At 46.7% G+C, this 21,437-nt stretch overlaps 1 protein-coding gene across 2 annotated transcripts in view; it reads left to right on the top strand.

Annotated features, from left to right (window-relative positions):
• LOC117581878 (transcription factor hamlet) overlaps nucleotides 1–19,242 on the top strand; it is a 32,538-nt gene extending 13,296 nt beyond the window's left edge. Inside the window, exons 2-8 of one of the 2 annotated variants that reach the window (XM_034269344.1) lie at nucleotides 46–605; nucleotides 4,464–4,601; nucleotides 4,735–4,960; nucleotides 9,602–9,746; nucleotides 12,539–12,695; nucleotides 16,430–17,383; nucleotides 17,447–19,242. In XM_034269344.1, coding sequence (XP_034125235.1) covers nucleotides 46–605; nucleotides 4,464–4,601; nucleotides 4,735–4,960; nucleotides 9,602–9,746; nucleotides 12,539–12,695; nucleotides 16,430–17,383; nucleotides 17,447–18,676 — 3,410 coding nt within the window. In that variant the 3' untranslated portion in view covers nucleotides 18,677–19,242. The remainder of the gene's footprint in view (nucleotides 1–45; nucleotides 606–4,463; nucleotides 4,602–4,734; nucleotides 4,961–9,601; nucleotides 9,747–12,538; nucleotides 12,696–16,429; nucleotides 17,384–17,446) is intronic. The other variant, XM_034269345.1, reaches the window with a different exon arrangement.
• The last annotated feature ends 2,195 nt before the right edge of the window (nucleotides 19,243–21,437 follow it).

Here is a 21,437-nt window from a genome sequence, read left to right as displayed (position 1 = left end):
TCTAATCTGTGTATCTCTCTCTCTCTCTCTGTCTCCCTCGTACAGGCTCTAACGGCGACGACTACGATCCGAGTGTAGTGCGCCATCATCACCATCATCATCACCATCATCTGGATCTCAGCACGCGGGCTCCGGCCTTTGGTCCACTGCCGGATCACACGCAACTACCCGCAGAGGACTTTTCCGCTCGCCATCACCTGCCGCAGACGCCTGGCGCCTCCTCGGCAGCCGCCTCGCCGCCGCTGGAGCAGCAGCAGCAACAGCAACACCTGCAGCAGCATCACCCACTAGATCAGCATCTGCAGCAGCAGCAGCAGCAGCAGCAGCAGCACCACCACCAGCTACAACAGCAGCGGCAGCAGCCACCGCCTCCCACGTTGCCGCTGGCTGGCGTTGCCTCCTCCAGCATGGAGCACTTCTTCAACGATAAGGCCCAGGCGGAGCAGCTCCTGCAGGAGTGGGCCCGCCGTCGTGAACCTGTCTGTGATCTGGATATCCGTGATACTGGCGTCTACGCCAAGACGCATCTGCAGCGTGGCACACGCTACGGGCCCTTCCCCGTGACACTCTGCCATCAGCCCAACGATCCTCAGCTAGCATGGAAGGTGAGTCGAGCCCCCATTTTGTTTAGGGAAATTCTAGCCTAAATGGAGCCTCAAGGTTTATATTCAACTGTCAGTTGAGTTGTCGTTTTTCCACCCAACAAAAAATGCATTTATTTCCACCACAAAAATGTCCTTTGCCTGAATTCGGACCTTAAGCCTTTCACATGTGCCCGCATTTTGGGCATTCTCAAATTACCGCATTTTCCTCATTTTTTTCCGTCGGATATTTAATCCCATCAGAGACCATTTTTATGTGCGAAAATTGGACAAAAAATTGCAACCGAAATGAATATCTCCGCGTACGTTTTTTTGGGTGTTTTTCTATAGAAAATCAAACGATTGCAAAAAGATTTGATTAGCAGAGCGACGGGACTGGGACTGGGTCTATAGCTGGGGTATCAATTGTCAGTCAAATGCGTTTAATCCCTGGCCAGAGCTAATTTAGCCTCCTTGTGGGACTAGGACGCGACGAGGCATGCAACCAGGACGAAAATCCACAAAGTGTACCCCTAAATGAGGCTTAAGTTGAGGCCGGCTGATGATTCCAATTAGGCACCACGAGCCCCTGGGCTGTCCCTGGATGTACGAAACCCTTCGATTGATTGTCAGTCAGTCAGTCAACTGACACTTTTGCGCCCCTGATTCCCTCTCCTCTCTGTGTCTCTATATCTGTGTCCCCTGACAGACAATCCAATCAAATTATCGCGCCTAGTCCTGTTGACAATTTGTAGCCGAAAAAGGGATCTACCTTCAGTCTCTCTGTCTGTCTGTCATTCAGGTATTTGCCACTCGAGCCACTGCAAATTGCAAAAATAAACCAAAAACTGAAATGGAATTGTACGTTTCTCGATCTGTGCCTGCTCCCTGGTCCTTCCTTCCTTTCGAGCAGCCTTTTATTTCTGGATGATCCTCGAATCAAGCGCACTTTTCCCGTTCACATTTCCGTTTTGACAGATACATTGGCCGTGTCTCTCTCTCTCTATCTGCTACCGTTTCCATGCCTGATCCTCTATCCTCGTAGATCTCTGGCAATTCGAAGCCAGTTCTACTTTGCGATCTGTGCGATCTGTGCGATCTGCTGTGTGCGGTGTGTGAACCCAACACTTTGAGATTATCTCTGGCGCGTAAATATTTTCCTTGCCCATTGACTGTGTCATGTTTTGCTGCCTCTCCTCGGAGGCTGCTGCTGTGGCCTCCTTTTTAATAAAGTTATGAATAGGCAGCGAGGACATGTGTGATGCCTGTCCGGGGGATTATAGCCGAACAAACACACGGCAAACTGTGGAACCCCAGGGCAATTGTCGGCAGTTTGCACTGCAAATCATTGGCATAGTCTTGTTATGGATCCTTCTATATATAAATATATCCTCCTGTGAGTCTGCATCTGATGATTGCATCTTGTTTTTAGTGACTGTCTCGTGTTGCAGTTTCCGTTGCTGCTGGACATGTGAGTTTTGCCCAAAGATTGTACCAGATTTATTCGTGTCTTAAAACGATCTCACATGTCCGATTTGTATCTCTCTCTCTCTGGATTAAAGCAGCTGTTCAAGAACTGTTTATGGTAACCTGTGATGCGAGTTTGATAGAGAAGTAGATTGGTGGAGGAACATCCATTGACAGTATGGGAATGATTCTTCCTCAGGGAGAATGCCTTATGGGAGAATATTTAGGAGAAAAATACCTTTGACAAAGTGCATGGTAAAGGGTTTTGAAGAGCATAGAGGATAACGCTCGCACCTTCTGGTATATATTTAAATAGTTACTTTAATTCGATTGATTCGAATGCTGAAAGAAATGCTGCCAAATCATCTTTTCTACTCTTAAACCACGCGCTCTCTGTGTTTAGTCATCCCAGCTCTTCCTTCGTACCTTCATTTCCAACCTGAAAGTATCTCCGATGCCATTTGATGCCCAACAAATCGTGCAACCCTTCCTGCCAATTATACATATTTATTTTTATTGCAACTATAACTTCTGTCCCTTCTGCAACATCAAACGCAGACGGTGGGCAACCTACTTGTTTGACGAGCCTCTCTTGAGGTCTGCCCCGCTGCCACACCCACACCCACTCCCTTTTTTGCATCGCCGCATCTCCTTCAAATATAAAGTTTATTTCTATATAATTTTGTTGTTGTTGGTGGTGGTATATATATGAACATTTTTCCTGCATATGCCACGGGGCAAGGGGCCTCTTGAAACGTTGTTAACTTAATTTTTGGAGCGTGCAGCACATATGGAAGTATGGCAGGAGGCTCTCCTGCTGCTCTCTCCTAAATACACACACACTCCAGACTCACCCACTCAACGTGGCACACACACACACACACACACACGTGTACGTATACCACTTAATAATAAACTGTAAAATGCCGTTTTTCCAAATGACTTGATAGACAAGAGGCTGACGACGACGGTGGCCATGGCTGTGGCTGCAACGGCGGCGGCGGCGGCTTCAACGTTGCGCATACGCAAAGTCATTCAGTCAACAACAATTGTGGTTTTTCGGTTTGATTTGCATACTCTGTCTAGGGAAGGTATTGCGCTTTTTGATGGGAGTTTAGTTATGAATTAAAGGCGCGCGAAAAGGGCATCGATTTTGCCAGCAAATTTATTTCGAAGCTAAAATTGAATTGAAAATTCTACAGAATAGAAATCACAGATAGTCCCACCAAAACTGATATGTTTCTAAGAATTCGCTGAAACCAATATCTGAACTCAAATCTATTCCACAAATTCATTTGATAACCGCAAATAAGAAGTAAATACTCAACAGTAGAGTATTTATTCTGGAAATTCCTCTTCCCTCTCCCAATCGCTCTCTGCAAGTGTATCTTCACCTTCGACTTTCGAACCCTGTATTTTCAGCTTGTTCGATTTCGGATTTGATTTTCCTGTGTGTGTGTGTGTGTGTGTGTGTGTTTGTGGTGTGGTTTCTGTTGTTATTGTTCCGCCCCCCGAACTTTTGGCGTCACAACGTCTAAGGCAGTTTGCCCATTGGCAGCCGAGCCGCCGCCGCCGCCGCCGCCGCCGCAGCCGCAGTTAACGATTTGCTTAAATTATGCGTATTTTAGCTGCTGCCTTTTAGCTGCCTTTTTTTTGCGTTGCTGCAGTTGGCGCCGCCGCTGCTTTTATTTTGTACACAAAAACCGTCGGCGGTTTTTTTGCTGTTTTGTTATGCTGCTGCAGCCGCCCCCGACCCCTCTATCTTTCTCCCTTGCTGTGCAGTAATTGACCTTGATGTTGTGGGGGCAGACTTGAGGGCGGCAAAAGGCAGAGGCAAAGTCGTTGAAGATGTCTTGCTGCGTTTTGCTTTATGTGCGGATAATGTGCATAATGGGTCGTTAAAGATGGTTAAGTTATGAGTGGCACTAAAAGGGGGCCTGACATGCACTAAAGAAGATGGAATAGTTTTAGATGTTATGTAGGAACTTTCTTGGAGTTTAATTTTGAATGCCTATTTGCAGGAGCCTCCAGGGCACATGTTATGAAAAAGAGGAAATTCAAATTCTGCTTGGAACTGGCAGTTATGTATTCACAAGGAACAATACTTTCCATTAGGTCGCAAACATTTTTAATAATTATTTAAAAAAGTGTCCACAAAACACTCGCAGCCTACATTTTACATGCTAATATCTACATTTCATGCTGTATAACAGCTGCAGTTGGTTCGTGCACTGGCTTAGCAAAGACACTTCGTGATAAATAGCACAGTTTGCCTAGCCACCACCATAGATGGCGGCACTGACGATAAACACATTTTTGATTAAATTTTGATAAAAATCATACAAAAAAGACAAAAAACATTTAAAAAAATATATAGAATTTAATATTAATGGGAAAATCGTTCTTTTTATGCAGGCCCATGCTGGACCCAACTTTAATGGCTGGCTCGAGCCCACATCGGAAGTGTCGACGTTGCTGAAGAAAATTCGCTCCGTGAAGGACAACGATTGCATCGAAGAGGCTAATCTACACAATTACATAATTGGCAGCTGTGTGAGTACCAACATGACTGCATGGGCCACGTGCCTGCAGGCACTCACTTCATTTTTGGGACAATTTTTAACAATTATTAAATGCATTTTTTGTGTCGTTTTTTTGTTGTCTCCCCTTTCACCCGCTCGAACAGTTGTGGTACGAAACGAATCGGTATATCAATGCAGGCAGTGAAATGGTTGTGGATGGCCGTCCCAAGACACCGTACCAGATCAATGACAACTTCATGGCCGGCGGCGGTGTCCTGGCGGCAGCAGCAGCCGCCGCAGCAGCAGCAGCAGCGGCAGCAGTCGCCTCGGGAGCCACCAGCGGTGGGGGAAGTTCATTACCCAGCGATGATCGCTCCGATCGAGATAATGGTGAGTGCTGCCACTACGTATATCACTATACAAACCCCCTGAATGTGATGCTGGTGTGTCCAATAAGTAGCTGTGTGTGTGGTGGTGCGCAGGGCAATTAACAGAAATGTTGGTCTGTGGCACGAGCGACGGCAGATCCTGCAATCTGATCCCCTCGATACAGTAGCAGCAGCAGCAGCAGCACCCGACGACAGCTTATGAGGGTGCCACACACACACACACACAGCTTCCCTATTTTTCCACCCCTATTATAGCACCCTTGCCGTGTGCTCTCTGCGCATGCGCCCATGCAATCTGAGGCAACCGCACATGTTTTCATTTGTTATTAAAATGTTTGATAATTTCATTAGAGATCCATCATCAAACAAAAGGTCTCCTAGCCCGGCAGTAAAGATGATGTTAGCGATACGCAATGCGCGTCAAAATGGCACACGCTCAATTTAAGCCTAATCCCAGGCCTCGACACTGCCACATCCCATGCAACCCATGGAATCGCATGGCATCCCCTGGGTTCCTTTTTTTCCGAGGCGTGTTTGATTATAAACATGTGGGATTTATGGCTATGGCTCATTTGGCTATGTGCCTTCTCCGCTGTCTGGCCTTTGTTCACACTCTTTTTCCCTGTTTATCGGACAGTTTAAATCTCACGAAAAATTCTGTTGCCATTGCAGGAGTCAGCTTAAAATTTGAATATTTAATGAATTTAATGGACATTTCCATATGCCTCTTGTCCCGTGAGCTTATCTGGCTGGGGATCATAGTTTGAGCATTTTTTCAATTAAACTGAAACTCAGTCTCAGTCCTCAGTCAGGGACTAAGTCACAGTCCTGTCAAAACCACTCCCGAACCCTAAACAGAGCTTCCACCTCACTCCCTGCTCTCTGCTCTCTGCTCTCTGCTTTTCCCCGGCGGACACCTGTGAATCGGGCTGCAGGACTCCGACTCGACTCCCCGTTTGACTCTACTTTTTTTTTAACGTATTTTCGGACAAGTTTTCTCTGAGCTCACGGTCTGCTGAGCAGCGGCAGGGAAACTCAGGCCAGAAGACAAGGTCCTTGAGCCCACCAGATGGGTGTAGTCGAGCCACAAGGATAAGTTACAGCAAGCGAACGTTGCGATCGTTGTGCAGCACGGGGGTGGCACGGCGACACGGCGACACGGCGACACGGCAAGAGGTGGCAAAGGAGCGATCGCAGCGGGAGGAGTGTGGTTGAAACGGTAGCAAAAGATCGCGCTGGTAGGGAGTTTCTTTTTCCATCTACTTTCGACCGTTACATTTTCAGTTTTTGGAATTTATAATGAAGGTTCTGTTGACTATGGGAATTTTCAGGCGGAAAAATGCAAATGTTGTGGGGAGGAGTGGGATGGGCATTTGTAGAGGGAGCTAAAAGTAACGTAAAGCATGGGAAATAAATGAAAACATATTTGCCAGAGAGCTAGAAAGAGTTCTTTAAATAACGAAATAACTTAACGAGTTTCCGTCACATTTGATCGACAAAAGAGCTATCTATGAGCTCCACAAACAATGATCTTATTTATAGTTCCGAAAGTAATTTATATTGTAAGTTCATGCCCACAAAACCTTTATAAACGATCAAGGACTGCCGTAAATAATATAGCTCATAAATCAAATCAATCTAGAGACTTTAATTCAATGAAAACGATGCCTTTTCATTTCCTTGACGCTTCAAAACGCAGAAACCATTCCCCAAAAAACACATTGCCACCAACCAACCCACAAACATGTCAACTCTGACCAAACCTTGACTTCCCCTCTGTCCCAAAAGCAGAACCAACAAATACCATTCCCCAAAAACAAAATAAATGTATCCGAAGACAATTTTGAGATGGCTTTCGGCTTAAGTTGCGGCAAGTCTTCAATCGAGCAATCAAACAATGAAACCAACTACACAAACCATGGACAGCAGGCGTCACATTTAGATACATTCGTACGTGGATATCTGGTGGCAGAACACACGCCAAAGAGTACACCGAAACCAAGCCCATAAACGAAATCTTAACTAACTCCGAGAGAGACACAGAAATGGTAGGAACGGGGGCTACAGATACACACACTCGTACTCCGATTGACACATTGTCGCCAGCAAAGCTGGATGGATGATTAATGAGCCGACAACAACAGAGAACTGAAATCGAAAATTGAAATCAAACGAGAAAAAAATAAAAACTCTGCCATGTCTCGTGTCGCGTCTTCGGCTAAATGATCATCGTGTGTCAATTTGGGCATCATTAGGAGGAGTGCTACTTTTTTATAGACAAACACACACAACTGAGGGGCACAGACCTAACCCTTTTTTTTACGGGTTGTTGCTTTTTTGTTGCTGCCAAATCGATTAGCAGGCGGATCTAACTTTTGATTTTGCAGCAGCAGCAGCAACAACAACGTCGCAAGTTGTAAGGTGTAAATAATTCAATCAATCATTTGTCAACAGTTTTGGCTTCCGTTTAACTAGGAACACGCCCCTCCTCCACCGAGCTGCGAGACCCCGAGCCGCTGTACAAACTTCATTTCAGGGTCAGCCAATGGCACTTGGCATCCAGGCAGCCAGCTACTGGCAGCTTCTGTGATATGTAATTGGCATGTCAAAGAGTTTTACTCCCTGCCCCAAACACCTATGCGATGCGATACTTCATCTGTTTCCTCTTTTATTCCGCATCCTGATTTGCTCCGACTTAAAACCTGAACCCGACAATAGATCCATTGAATTGTCAGCCGTGTTGGGCGAGTAAATCAATCTGTCCGCTTGGAGAGCGACAGCAGCTGTTCGAGGAGAGTGATAGATAGATTTGGGGGGAGGGAGAGAGAGGCAGAGATCTGGTGAAAGGCGTGAAAGGATTGTTGCAGGCAGGGCTAAATGATAAGGAATTAATGATGAGAGTTGAAAGGGTAGACACGTGGAGGTGGAATCAGGCAGCTAAATGAAGCGAGGAAATTTGATAAATTGAACGAATATTCTGGGACTAAGTGTGGGAAGCTGGCAAAGAAATCAAAACCAAAAGGTGACCAAAAAGTAGTTTATTTCTGTGGTTAAAATTCTCTGCAGAAGTGTCAAGGGATCAAAGTGCGAGGGAAGTCTTTCTATAATTTCTTCATACCATTAAGGAGTATTTCTACAGCTCTTTAGTTTCGAAAACAAATATTCAAGACAGAATTCTAAGAATAAATTGGCCACTTTTCTCTATGTTCTAATAACAGCCTCTTTTCCCAGTTTTCCTCAATTTTGCACAACATTCCCAAAAGAAACTTTTCCCAAGAACGAGCCCTTCCAGCGCCTAGACAGAGCAACATCTGCCATCGGAGGTACTCCTACTCAGTTGCCTCCTACTCCACCCCCTAGGTGTAGACTCCCTACCACTATCCCACGCTTTATACCCACCCAACGGCAAGAACCGCCATAAGGTGGCCCAGCTCTAAGTTCAAGTGCAGGGCCATAAGGAACTACTCCTCAGGACGTGGGAATCTTCTAACGACTCCGACGGTGCCCTCTTTGACCATATTGCACACGCTGAAAAATTAACTTTTGACCCAAACAGCAATTACGTCAAAGCCAGAGCATATATATTCATCATGTTGGGCAGGGGTAGGGGGTGGCAACAGCTACAACACTCACCCCCGGGGGACAACTGTAGGTGGAGGGTGGGAGTGTGGGCTGCCTTGAGAGGCAACACCTGTGCACCGTGCACCGTGCACCGTGCAACGAGCGAAAGTTGTCCATGTTTCGAGTGTGTGGGCAAGGAAGGTGCTATATGACTTTTGAAACGAAATCAGTCCAACGGAACCGATCTGAGAGCGACTAAGGGGGTGCACCGGTGACCCTTTGGATGTGTTCGCATGCATAATCTTTGGTCATCGCCATCATCCCTTAGCTGCTCTTGCTCTGTCACCTGGTGGTAGTCCGAGTGCCCAGTCCAGAGCCCACCCTATGAGCTCCTCTACTCCTCAACCTTTAATAGTCATTTCCCCTTGGAATTGTCATCGTGTGTCGGCCTGCCGTCAGGAGTTGGCCAAGTTAGTAGCTCTTTTGGTAGTACGTGGAGGGGTGATTTAGCTCTTTGCCTTGGCCTGCCCTTAGACCTTACCTTACCTTACTCGTATTTACCTCGCGTTCGGGACAATTATCTATTCAACGTCAAGCTATGCGAGTGCTATATATGAGTGCACACACGATTTGGTCTCCATCTCCGTCTCTCTCTCCATCTCTGTCTCTGTCTCTGCTACCAATTTTGTGTTAAGTGTTTGCGTGTTTGCCCTGGTATATGTGGCTAGGAGAGGGTGGGAGGGTTGGTCAAATGTCAGTGCGTTCGTTCATCGGGCAGGGCAGCAGGTCCTTCCGCAGATTGTTAGCGGGCAAACAAAACATTAGCTCGTCGGCATTATGCTCCTGCAGCGACACACTTGTTCCTCAAACGCGAAACCGAACGGTTGTGTCAAGTGCTGACCCCCCCCCATAAAAAACAGAAAAAAAGTGTGCAGGATCCTAGAAATATAAATCAAATAAAGAATACGCGGAATTAAAGAAGATCTCGTGTGAGTGTTCGAGTGTTGTGTGTGCTAGAGATTTACATATAAGAATTCTGTGATTTATTTATCAAATTTCTCCCTCTTCTCTGTTCCCTCAGGTTCCCTTTACAGTGGTGACGAATTCTCCAAAGATAAGAAAAACTCGTCGCTAATCAGTCAAGGCGATATTGATTTCACAGACGACGAAAACGGTTTCGACATCCGCTGTGAGGTCTGTGATAAAGTCTATCCGGATTTAGAACGGTGAGTGATCAAAGTATTGCCCCTCCTCCCCTAGAGATCTCCCACCGATCACCCACTCCCCGCTGATTCGCAATCTTTGCTGCTTTTTTTTTGTGGGAGAGAATGTCTGCATCTCTGCAAATTGCTTTGGCATTTACCAGCAGCCACAGCAGCAGCATCGCCAATAATCTAAATCAAATTTTTGAAACCCCAGAGACCGCCGCCAAAAAACAAGCCACCAATTAGCTTCCAACTTACCCCAAAAAAGAATTATGGGTGCGCAGCGAACAACCAAATAAAGAGCTGCTCATAAAATCTAAGTAGAATGAGAAACGAAAATTTAGAAAAAAACGAAAAAGAAAAAACTGTGCAAAGTATTCCCCAAATGTTGATAAATGCTTTGCTTTGCTCTCTGTGATCTACTGTTTGCCGCCTAATGCAGTGGCCAGTGCTTTGGCGGCGGGGAGATCTTAATTAAAACTTGATGGCGATAAATAGTGCGGCCAATAAAAGTGCCATTAAAGAGCGACTCGAATCTGGCGTGGACTCTCTGAATTGAAAGTGAGAGTGCACACTCGGCAGGCAGGCTTTTGGGCTAATCAAACGGAATGAAATGAATTGAAATGGTCTTGGTCTTGATTTGTGCCTGGCTGGCTTTTCGGGTTCGGTTTTGGTTTTGGTTTGATTTTGGCTTGCCCGTTTCATGATTGGTTTTTTATGGACCCAAATGTGCAATCTGTAGGTGTTAACTGAAGTTTAATGCCTGCATTTGGTACGTTCGTACGGGTTTTTTCAATTTCTAGGCGGCCTAACGTTTTTGTGTTTGTTGCTATTTTTGCTCATTTTTTGTAGCTTTTATTTGTGGTTTAGGAATAGATAAATAACGACTAACATACTTTTGCATAAAGGTGCAGGCTTTTCTAGATGCTTAAAGATTAAGAGATAAGGAGATTACCGTAAAATAATACAGAACTGCAGCAACAGAAAACAAGCAAAAAGTTTCGCTCTGCATAGCAATTGCAAGCAGGTAGCGGGCGTGAACGTGACCCTTTTGAGAAGCTCAGAGAGAGAGAGAGAGAGAGAGTCAATCAGGCGCCTCTCTTTACATGTTTGTTGTTATTGCTGATATTGCGCAGTTAGCGGGCGTGAACGGGACCCTTCGCGAAGCTCTGAGAGTGCATCAGATCAGGCGTCTCTCTTTGCTTGATTGTTGTTATTGCAGATGTTTAGCAGGTAGCTAGCGTAAACGGGACCCACAGCCGGAGCTTCGCTGCTCTCAGAGAGCGAGCCGTGCGTAAAGATTAGAGATGACACTATTAGCATGTCTCTGCCGAGTGACTACTCCAAAATCATACCAAAATATTAGAATAGCTTAAATTAATCGCAAGTCAGAGTCGATGCCTGAGTAAGTCCCATCCCTAAACTGTAGTTCATCACTTGAGTGGCCTGATCATCGCCATTAGTGTATAATCATCTGCCCATTTAGTGGCTCTGCGACAACAAGCACTCCCCGTACAAGTACTTAATGCAAAAGTTTTGTTTCAATATTTACAAATGTTTTGCGTTGTAATAAATAAATGAACAACAACAACAGCTACAGCAACAACAATAAAAACAAACCAGAGCAACACGCAAATGACATTTCTATGGCACACAAACACACATGGGAGTGTATCTATTATCTGTTTGTATATATCAGTAGATATATAGATAGATACTCGTTTGAATGTATATTTAAGTTGAAGTGCTAAAAGCGAGCTTTGATTTGGGTTTTGGGACTCACATTGAGATAGTAATGGAAAACTTGCATTTACTTGTACCAGTTTTTCCCTCGCCTGTGAGCAGAGTGGGTGGGAGAGTGTATCCCCCTGCTGTATGTGTGATTTATTGAATTTTACATGAGGAAAGAGGAGAGAGAGAGACGAGACCCGCTGCCCGTCCCGAATGATGGAAAGGAAGCTATGCCCGCAATGTCTGCGTGTCCACGCTCGCCCCAGCCTTTTGGCCGATTTATCTGATGTCGAACATGCACACAGTCTCCCACTCCTCACTCCTGCACTTCCCTGTACTCTGCGCTACTCTCTCTTCTGGTCTCCACCTATTGTTGTAACGCAAACATACGCCCACACTTCAAGTGCAGGCAGGCCGGGCAGGGACTGGGATTGAGCGAGGGTTTTGGGATGGCAATGGGACTGCCAACTGCGGACTGTCCTGACTATATCGTCAACTCTTCCATGACGATGACAAAAAAAAAAACAGAATAAAGGGAAAATAAAGAAAAACGAAATTGTTGCCGCCTCTTGTCGACATCGCTCCACCCACCCACACACACACACACACACACACCTACACACACGACCCATGCGATAAGGATCGCTCTGTAAAGCTCTGCAAGGACACAAAGTCGTCCGTCCCTTCATTGGCCACAGCTGTTACTGTGGCTCGAACCCCAGATCTCTTATCATCTCGAAGCATATTAAATATTGAACATCATTTGACTAATTGACGCCCGTGGAGTCGCGGGGGGCGTACTCCCAGTTGGACAACAAACAAAGGCGCCTCGGGGCGTGTGAAATGCCGCACATGACTCTGATTGAGAGCGGCGATTGGGAAGCAGCAAGCAAGCAGTTCTCAAAGCAAAGCCCAAGCCCCCAAAATGTCACAATGCTAATTTCATTTGCTGATGACAGTTAGTCAGATAAGAAAGAACAGACAAGAGACTGACTAAAGGAATGCCAAAGCCCACACATTTCTACTCCCTTTCCTTTTAGTCTAATTTTATGTATTAATTTGTTGTTGTACTTTGATTGCAGCTTGGACGATCATCTGGTGGGCGCCCATCATTTCAAGCAGGACGAATTCCCATGCAAACTCTGCTCCCAGCGCTTCAGCCATCGTCCTTTGTTGATCAAACACGAGGCAATATCCCACAATAATATACGGAAATATTCCTGCGAGAATTGTAGCAAGGTAAGTGCGAAAAAACTCTATTAATTAGGCAGAACTAGAGCCAGAAATGGAAGCCAGCTTCAGAAAATCAGTTAAAAATTCTAACAACTATAGAGCTCAAAGATCACAGATATTCAAAGCTATTGTTTGAAGATAGATCACATTCAATTGCTGTAGATATCTATCTGCCCATATACTCGTAGCTACTGGGATCGGCAACCTTCGGTCTTCAGTCTTCAGTCGCTTGGTGTTCGGTCATCTTGAGGCTCATGCCAATACGATATCGGCCAGTCATTAATTATTGTATCAGCTCTGGTGCTGTTGGTGGCTGGAAAACATAAAAAGACTTTTGATTTCTAGCAGATCAATAGCCGGAGGCGCTTCAACGACTGCCGCCGTCGCTTTGCCGCTAACTTGGCTTTTAAGTAAGCGTTTGGAGAGTGTCCAACTCCCCTCCCCTGCCCTTACCACCCTCTCTCTGCTTGTCCCTTGTACAGCCGCACGCGCTGGCACGGCTTACTTGCAATACGAAATCAGGGCGTGTACTCATCCAAAACACTTAAGAGACCTCTCCATGGTAATGAAGAAACTTTGTTAGCCCCCCACTCCAGTCCAACGACTGTCCGATCCCTCCGATCTCCGATCTTCGATCTACATAGAAATTGTAGCTGTAGCTGAAGCTGTTTATTGTGTTCATCTTCGTTGGCTGCATTTGAATGCCAAAGCGAAATTAAAGGGCCCGGTACTCGAGTCAGAGCCATCCATCTATCCAGCCAGCCAGCCAGCCATCCGTCCAATCATCCAACCATCCATCCATCCATCCATCCATCGAACGATTCGTTTCATGCGTCGCACTTCGTCATTGTCATCGACGACGCAGACGACGACTCTGCTGCTGGCTTCGACATCTTCCAAAGATGTTTTAATGGCATGTTGATTACAATCTTGTGGTCGCATTGCTCAGCCATAGAAACAGAGATTCAGCTTCAGCTTCAGCTACAGCCTCAGATTGGGGCTTTTTCTTTTGGCTTTTCCCTTTTTTCCATTTCTAAATCGAACGGTATTTCAATCGCTGTCCCCCCTCCTCCACGCGGAGGGGGCATTACAGTTAGTTTACTTAGCGCTCTGTAATTGTTTCGGTGGCATGTAAGTAGCACGCATTGTGGTATGGTGTACCCCTTTCCCTTCGATAGCTGTACTCCTACATGGACATAAACGGGAGCCACTCGGCCTTAAACAAATGATGATCGATCTTTACGGGAAAGGGCACACCACGGTACTTTCGCTGGGCTTCCAAATCCAAGACACTCTCTTCGGCCATCGCCTGACAGGCGGCCCACCAAGCAACCAAAAACCAAAACCAAAACGGGGTCTCTGCAGCTGTCAGCTTTGTTTGTTTTAAGCAGCAAGCTTAAAGCGTTTCAAAAGGGATTTGCCATGGATCTACAAGGTTTTGTTGTCGGGCTTAGGCTCGACGGACCCTCGCCAGCCAGCCAGCCCCAGTGATGAGGCACAGTTGAGCTGTGACTCGGTGTTTGAAGAGGGCCATGGGTAATGGTTTCCCGAAATGTATTGTAGGAAGTTGTTAGACACAGACCTGAATGGGGAAGAAATTACAGAAAAACCTATTCCAGCATGAACATATCACAGCTATGAAAATATTTCCCAAGTTTAACATTGCCATACAATTTCCTTAGGTCCCTGGGTCACTTATTCATTTCTTATTCAACAAGAACTCATCTTCAGGCATTAATTAATTCCAGGCTTCCTATATAGCCCAGCCTTTTGCCAAAGGTAGACTCTATCCAGTAGTCGTAACTCCATTAGGCTACCAGAGTGATCCCATCTTCAGGCATTATCCCACTGGCAACGCCCTAACTGACCCCACGTACGTTAACCAAGAGCTGGTTGTACTCCGCACTCCGTACTCTGCATCCCGCACACCGCACACCGCACCCCTCAACCTGAGACGAGACAATCGCATTCCACAAGAGTAACAGCAACAACAACAACAACAACAACAGTAACCGCCGCCTAGATCTCTGCTCTCTCTCCTCTCGCGGCACTCTTGAGTGCGAGTGCTGCTTCTCCTGCGACCCACCCCGGTTGCTTCGTTTGCTACGGCTGCTCTGCCCGAATGCCAAAACACCTACACCTATCTCCCACCAGGGGCTGCCTGCCCGCCTGCCCGCCTGCTTCGACTGCTTTTCATCTCTAAGTTGTGGCTCTTGTTTGAAAGCTCTCTGTGGCCTGTAACACCAGCGTCGTTGCTGTAGTTGTAATCGTCGTCGTTTCTGTCGTTGTTGTCGTTGTCTTTTCTGTGGCGTTTTTCGCCTTTTTGGAGAGTAGTTGAATCTAATCCATTTGATGTAGTTATAGCACGAGCTATTCTTGTATGTCGCCGCAGCAGCAGCAGCAGCAGCTTCAGCCTCTCTTTGACCCTCTCTCTCCCTCATCCGCTCTACCGTTGCCTTTTGTGTAGCTCAGTGCCCCGTTCCGTTTCATTCCCTTCTCGCTCTCTTCCAGTTGGAGTCTCATAACCATAGACAAAAAAGGCTGCGCTGCCTCGATCATCGTTTGATATGAATTCGTAGCGCATTATGACAGCATGATTAGGCATAACAGTTTCGTAAAAAGGCAGCTCCAGAGCGCGGGTGGAGGCGGCTGCTGACCGAAATCAAGTTTGAAGTGGGTACAAAAAACATATATAAAACTGGATGCCTGTGCCTTCCCGCTTCTCTGCTCCCCCGCATCCTCTTCTTTGGCCCGATCTGTCATTGCGTTTTGCCCCCTGCCCCCTGCCCACGAACCATCAAACCATCCAGCAATGTAAAATACTTGCTTGGGTTTGAATATTTTTGGCTATAATCTAGGGCTGCTGGAAAAGTCACGGAATTGTGGGTGCGTGTCACAGGAGCAGCAAGTTGTCACTGTTTTTTTTATTGATACTTTTTGGAGGAATACTTTACCCTTTCTCTTAAACTTGTTTCAAATTCATTCCTGACTGCCAAAACAACATCCTCTCTAGAGCTTTAAATATGGTAATTGTATTCCAATTCCATGTATTAACACTCTCTTCAGAGTCATGTTTTCCCTCCAGATATTTCTTCTACCCTTGCACTAAATCGCAATTTGCATTGCAACTTAACTTAGACCACTGTTCTGACCTCTCCAGCACTGCACCGCTCTCCCAAATGCTTAACCAACACTGCACAGTCACTTGGCCACAACATAATCTATTTTCTCTCCATCCCTGTTTCCCATTCGCTAGGCGCTTCAGGGGCTTAGATGGGCCCGACCTGGCCGGGCAATGACAATTGTAGCAATTGATGTTAATAATTGACGAAGGTGTTTGGCTGCTGCCGCTGCTGCTGCTTTCAGTGGGTGGATTGTGCTCTGCTTACCTTTGCGTAATCTCAGAGAGCGTCGTCGCCAGGGCATTGTCTAGGCAGCACAGCACACATCGAGATCCGTTTAGCCAGCAGCAGGCAACAGCCAGGCACCAGACCCAGACCCAGACCCGAACAGATGATTGATTAATTTCAGTTTCATTTCATTTGATTTCATTTCATTTGGAATGAAACTGGAACCAGATCAATGCTGATCAGTAGTGAAAACGCTTCACTGGCAGAAACAATTGCGCCTTTCCAGCTTTGAGAGTAGCCAAGGCATAGCCATTACCATAACCATAACCCATTCCCAACACCAACCAATCATTGTCTCGGATCTGATCGTTTCTCTGTCTCTTTTTGCAGGTATTCTGTGACCCATCGAATCTACAGCGGCATATTCGCGCCTACCACGTCGGTGCTCGCTGTCATCCGTGTCCGGAGTGCGGCAAGACATTTGGCACCTCGTCGGGTCTGAAGCAGCACCAGCACATCCACTCCTCGGTGAAGCCCTTCGCCTGCGAGGTGTGCTTCAAGGCGTACACGCAGTTCTCGAATCTGTGCCGGCACAAGCGGATGCACGCCACCTGTCGCATGCAGATCAAGTGCTCCAAGTGCAACCAGAGCTTCAGCACCGTCACCTCGCTCTCGAAGCACAAGAAGTTCTGCGACTCCACGGGCTCGTACCGCAACCAGCAACCTTTGGGCCGCCACCAGCATCCACTGAACGCCACCTCAACCTCCGGTCAGTCCGGTCAGGGACCATCGAGCGACTCTCAGGGCGAATCGGGATCATCTGCTGCTGCTGCTGCGGCTGCTGCTGCCGCCATGACAACGCCACCAAACCCCTTCCTCATGTTCCGCCCAGGACCGCCGTTCTTCCCAGGATTTCCGCCTTACGGACTCCCTGGGATCTTCCCCTCGAGCCCGCTGAGGGCTGCCAACTTCCCGCTCTTCTTTCCGAAGCCACCAATGGACATGGGACACGGCCTGCCACCCATGAGCTCGCCCAATGCCGCCGCAGCCGCTGCCTTCCGCCATCATCCCTTCGCGCTGGAGCTGGAGCGACAGCAGGGCGGAGAGTCGCCCCATCAGGAGCATCACCAGGCGAAGGCGGAACGCGGCTCCACGCCCGAAGAGAAGAAGCTCAAGTCGGAGCCACTGTTGCAGGTTTCCGAAGAGGACGACGACGAGGAGGACCTGCAGTCCAGGGACATGAAAATGGAGCCAGAAGAATCGAAAAAGCAACTCAAGTCGGAGGAGCGGCTGGAGCTCAAGCGGGAGAGCTCGCCCGATCAGCAGCAGGCTGAGGATGATAGGGTAAGTCCCACACAAAGAGAATCCTCCCAAAATGGAGACTAATCTTCCCTCTTTTATTTGCAGAAATCCATTGACATCATTAGCACGCCACCGCCCACGGACTCTACGACGACGGAGAAACCCACCTCGGAGCTGCCGCTCGATCTGTCCATTTGCCGCAAGCGTTTCCCCTCTACCTCGTACCGCAGTCAGTCGCCTGGCTCGCCGCTCATGTTTCTGCCCGACGAGGATGCCGATGCAGAGCCACCGACAAAGCAGAGCCGCAAGAGCCACAGCTCCGGCGAATCCTCCACCTCGCGGCAGTCCTACAAAGGAAGCAGCCCAACGCCCAGTGCCTCGCCAGGACCCACGCCATCGCCATCGCCGCCCACGAGTGCGGGTGGGGAGATGAGCAGCATGTCGGAGGGAGCGGTGGCAGCAGCACAGGCGGCAGCGGTGGCCGCTGGAGCGGCTGAGGCTGCCACAGCGGCGGCCATGGCCTGTCCGCGGCCACTGCATCCGCTGCTGCTGGAGGAGATCTACCGATCGCGGGCCCTGGCCGGACTCTCACAGCGCACGTTTCCTTTTTTATGCCCAACGGGCGGACGGCCAAATATTGAGGCGATGCTGACAGCAGGAGCAGCCAACGGCAACAAGGGCTGCTCGACACCCTCGACCAGGCCGCTTCCGCCCGTGAATTTCCGCGAGGCTCTGCGCTACGCCACCAGTGCCAGTGGCCGCTCCCCGAGCGCCCTCAAGACCAAGGACCGCTACACCTGCAAGTTCTGCGGCAAGGTGTTCCCCCGCTCGGCGAACCTCACGCGCCACCTGCGCACCCACACCGGCGAGCAGCCGTACTCCTGCAAGTACTGCGACCGTGCCTTCAGCATCTCCTCGAACCTGCAGCGCCACGTCCGCAACATCCACAACAAGGAGCGCCCCTTCCGCTGCGAGCTGTGCGATCGCTGCTTTGGCCAGCAAACGAATCTCGATCGACACGTGAAGAAGCACGAGGCGGATGCCAATGGCACGGGCGGTGGCTTTGGCGACTTCCGGGATTCCCCAAGTTCCGCAGAAGCAGAGCGGGATGAGTATTTCGATGAGATTCGTACGTTCATGAATCGCGTCTATACGCCGAACAGTTTGGGCGGTGCCGATGGCGACACGGAGGAGTATGCAGGCAGCGATGATCAGTTGTCCGTGTCCACGCGTCAGTCTGTCAATTTGGACAAGGATAACAGCAACAACAACACCAGCAACAGCAACAATAATAATAACAACAGCAACACGAAGGCCATAACAGTGAGCACTTGAAGTGGCGGAGGGGAGGAGCAGTCCAAGTTGTTGAATTGTTAGGGCATTGGAAAAACTTACTTTAAACTCTTACTTAAGCGTGCCTCCGAGAGGGAATTTAAACTTTAAGCAACACAAAATCACTTAACCATGTAAAATGTTTGAAGAGAAGGAAGGAGAAACTATTCGTTAGCTATGCAATCAATGGAAAAAGACGGTGAAGCATACAGTATAAAGGTATAGAGTACGGACAGCTGATATTACGGATTAAAAAGGGAAAGCCTCATGTTTCAGTCAAACTTTATACTAAACCATAAATATATATATGTACGATCGATCTATCACCTACTAAAACCACCTTTAATTGTAGCTAATTGCCCCTTTGTACATACAATACTACATAGATACTATCTCTACATACTATACAATGGAAGATCCTAACTTGATCTTAACTAATTGATCTTTACGAACATTTCGATTGTGTATACAAATATATTTCGCTGTAAGTTTAACATATTTATAGAGCTAATTAATGCAATTCTCAAGCAACAACAAAACATCCAAACACACACAAAAACAAAATCAATTTTATAACATTTACTTAACGTTTAATTATATATTATTATTATTATTATTATTATATATTGTGTATGTATATGGAAAACCCAGGAAAAAGATCGTTATGAAAAATGAAAAAAAATCAATAAATGAAACAATCACATCAAAGCATAATTTCTTTTACTTGGAAAATGCCCAGAAATTACACAACTCAAATCAGAGTTAATTTTCTTAACCTTTAATTTCCCCATGAATATCTTCATTTATGTGGCCCAAAAACCACACAAACAAAAACGAACACACTTTGTGGGCATAATAATAAGCCATTGAAAAAGGTTGGTCCATCTGCACTCAATTACCGCATAAAAGAAGACTTTATACACCCATCAATCCTGGCCCGAGCCCCAGCCAAACATAATTTGTGAACGCATTTGCCTATAAAACGACTTGCCATATTATTAATCATTGGCACAGAGCTGGAGCAAGCAAGCAAGCAAGCAAGTAAAAAAAAAAACAGTAGAAGTAAAAAACGAAACCCGAAACTTATAGCTTTTTAATATACCCAAAGTCAAGGCATCCAGCCAGTCAGTCAGTCAGCCATCCATCTGGGTAACCAACCCAAGTCATCCATCGAACCATCCATCTCCGGTTCGTACTGTATCTGTAGCTGTGTTTTTTTTTTTTTTTGGTTGATCTGAATGCAAAGGCGTGATCGGCAAACGCGAGTTAATTACCCTTCCGGTTTAGAGTGTGTTACGCCTTCGGCGAAATGCGGTTAAAACTATGAGATCTATCCATGAATACTTTTCATTTTTTGTTTTTGCTACTTTTGCCTCTTCGTTTCTTTGATTTTTTGGCTGCTTTTGTTTGGTCTTTTGTCTTTAACTGAAATTTAAATTGTATTAGCCGGAGTAGCGCTTGGATATTGGCATCAATCATTTTTTGCCAACTCGGGCAACCTGTGCGCGCATAACCATCGACCATCGACCATCGACCAGCGACCAGCGACTGTTACTCGTGCAGCAGACAAAAGATCTTTGAAATATGAATATCTGCGGTTCGGTCACTTTCGATTATGCGAAATACATTTTGGTAGCCAAAATAATAATCTTCGGCCCGGCCACACAATTGCGAGTCTCCCCCCAGCTGACGGACGGAAGAACGGACGGACGAACGGACACTGGCGGGCGCGTGGTTTGGCCCTGACCACAGCCAACAATTCCACACACAAAAATTGTGCCACAAATTTGAACGCAAAACTGGCCAAATTATGTTAAATTTGTGTAGAAAACAGTAGATAATTGGTAATTGGTTTCACATCCAAAATGCCCCGCCCCTGACTCGGTTTCTGCCACTGCCACTGACTCCGTGTCTGTGCCTCTGGGCTGTGGTGGCTCCAAGAATCTAGTCAAGGCACATTAGTCGGTTATTTGGTCACAGTCTGTGGCCAAAATTGATCTCTTGGCGTTAATTGAAGAAGGCATAATTTCAAAGTGGATGAACAATTTTCATGCAACATGTTGCTCAATTATGGGGCAGATTGTGAATACTTATGAATACGAGTGTGAGTGATTGGGGCGGCTCAAGGCAAACTATGGAGTTAATTGTAGAATAAAGTTTGAGCTGATTTGGAGAAGGTATTTTGGAATGAGCTGAATTAAACTCTATGAGAAGATAACTCAAATTTTGCACATTGGAATGGGTTGACTTACCTGGTTGAAATTGCGAGCTTCAACTCCATTCCAATACTGAAGTTAAGAACATTCTTGTATCCATTTTTGCTGTGTGCTGGAATGACGAAAGTTTCAGAATTTATAACATAGTTCTTTACTTTTGAGTGCTATATAATTTTGAGAATTTTATGAGGGATTAAAATGTAGTTTTATCCACCAATTTGTAGTCAATTTTCACCTTGGAAGGTACTCCTTATTTTTCTTCCAATAAATTTAATAAATTCACCCTCCCTGGGCCATTTCATACATAAAGAAAAAACATCTTTCAACTTTAGGCAACCAATTACTCGTAGATGCAATTGCTAAGTGTTCCTCCCCGAAGGCACGGCAGCATCCATAAAGTTCATGGAATGCCATCGAATGGCCGTTGGGCAGGCACTTCACGTGGTTCGATTTGCAACCTTTCTAACCGAAACCATTTATGGCTGGAAGAAATGCTTTTTAATATGAGAGAGGATCAAGTAGCCGCCGCAACATTCTCCACTTACAGG

Source organism: Drosophila guanche, unplaced genomic scaffold (genome assembly GCF_900245975.1).
Source record: "Drosophila guanche unplaced genomic scaffold, DGUA_6, whole genome shotgun sequence".
Lineage (NCBI taxonomy): Eukaryota > Metazoa > Arthropoda > Insecta > Diptera > Drosophilidae > Drosophila > Drosophila guanche.
The sequence above is the reverse complement of the archived record's forward strand: the minus strand, read 5'-3'. Positions and strand labels throughout refer to the sequence as shown.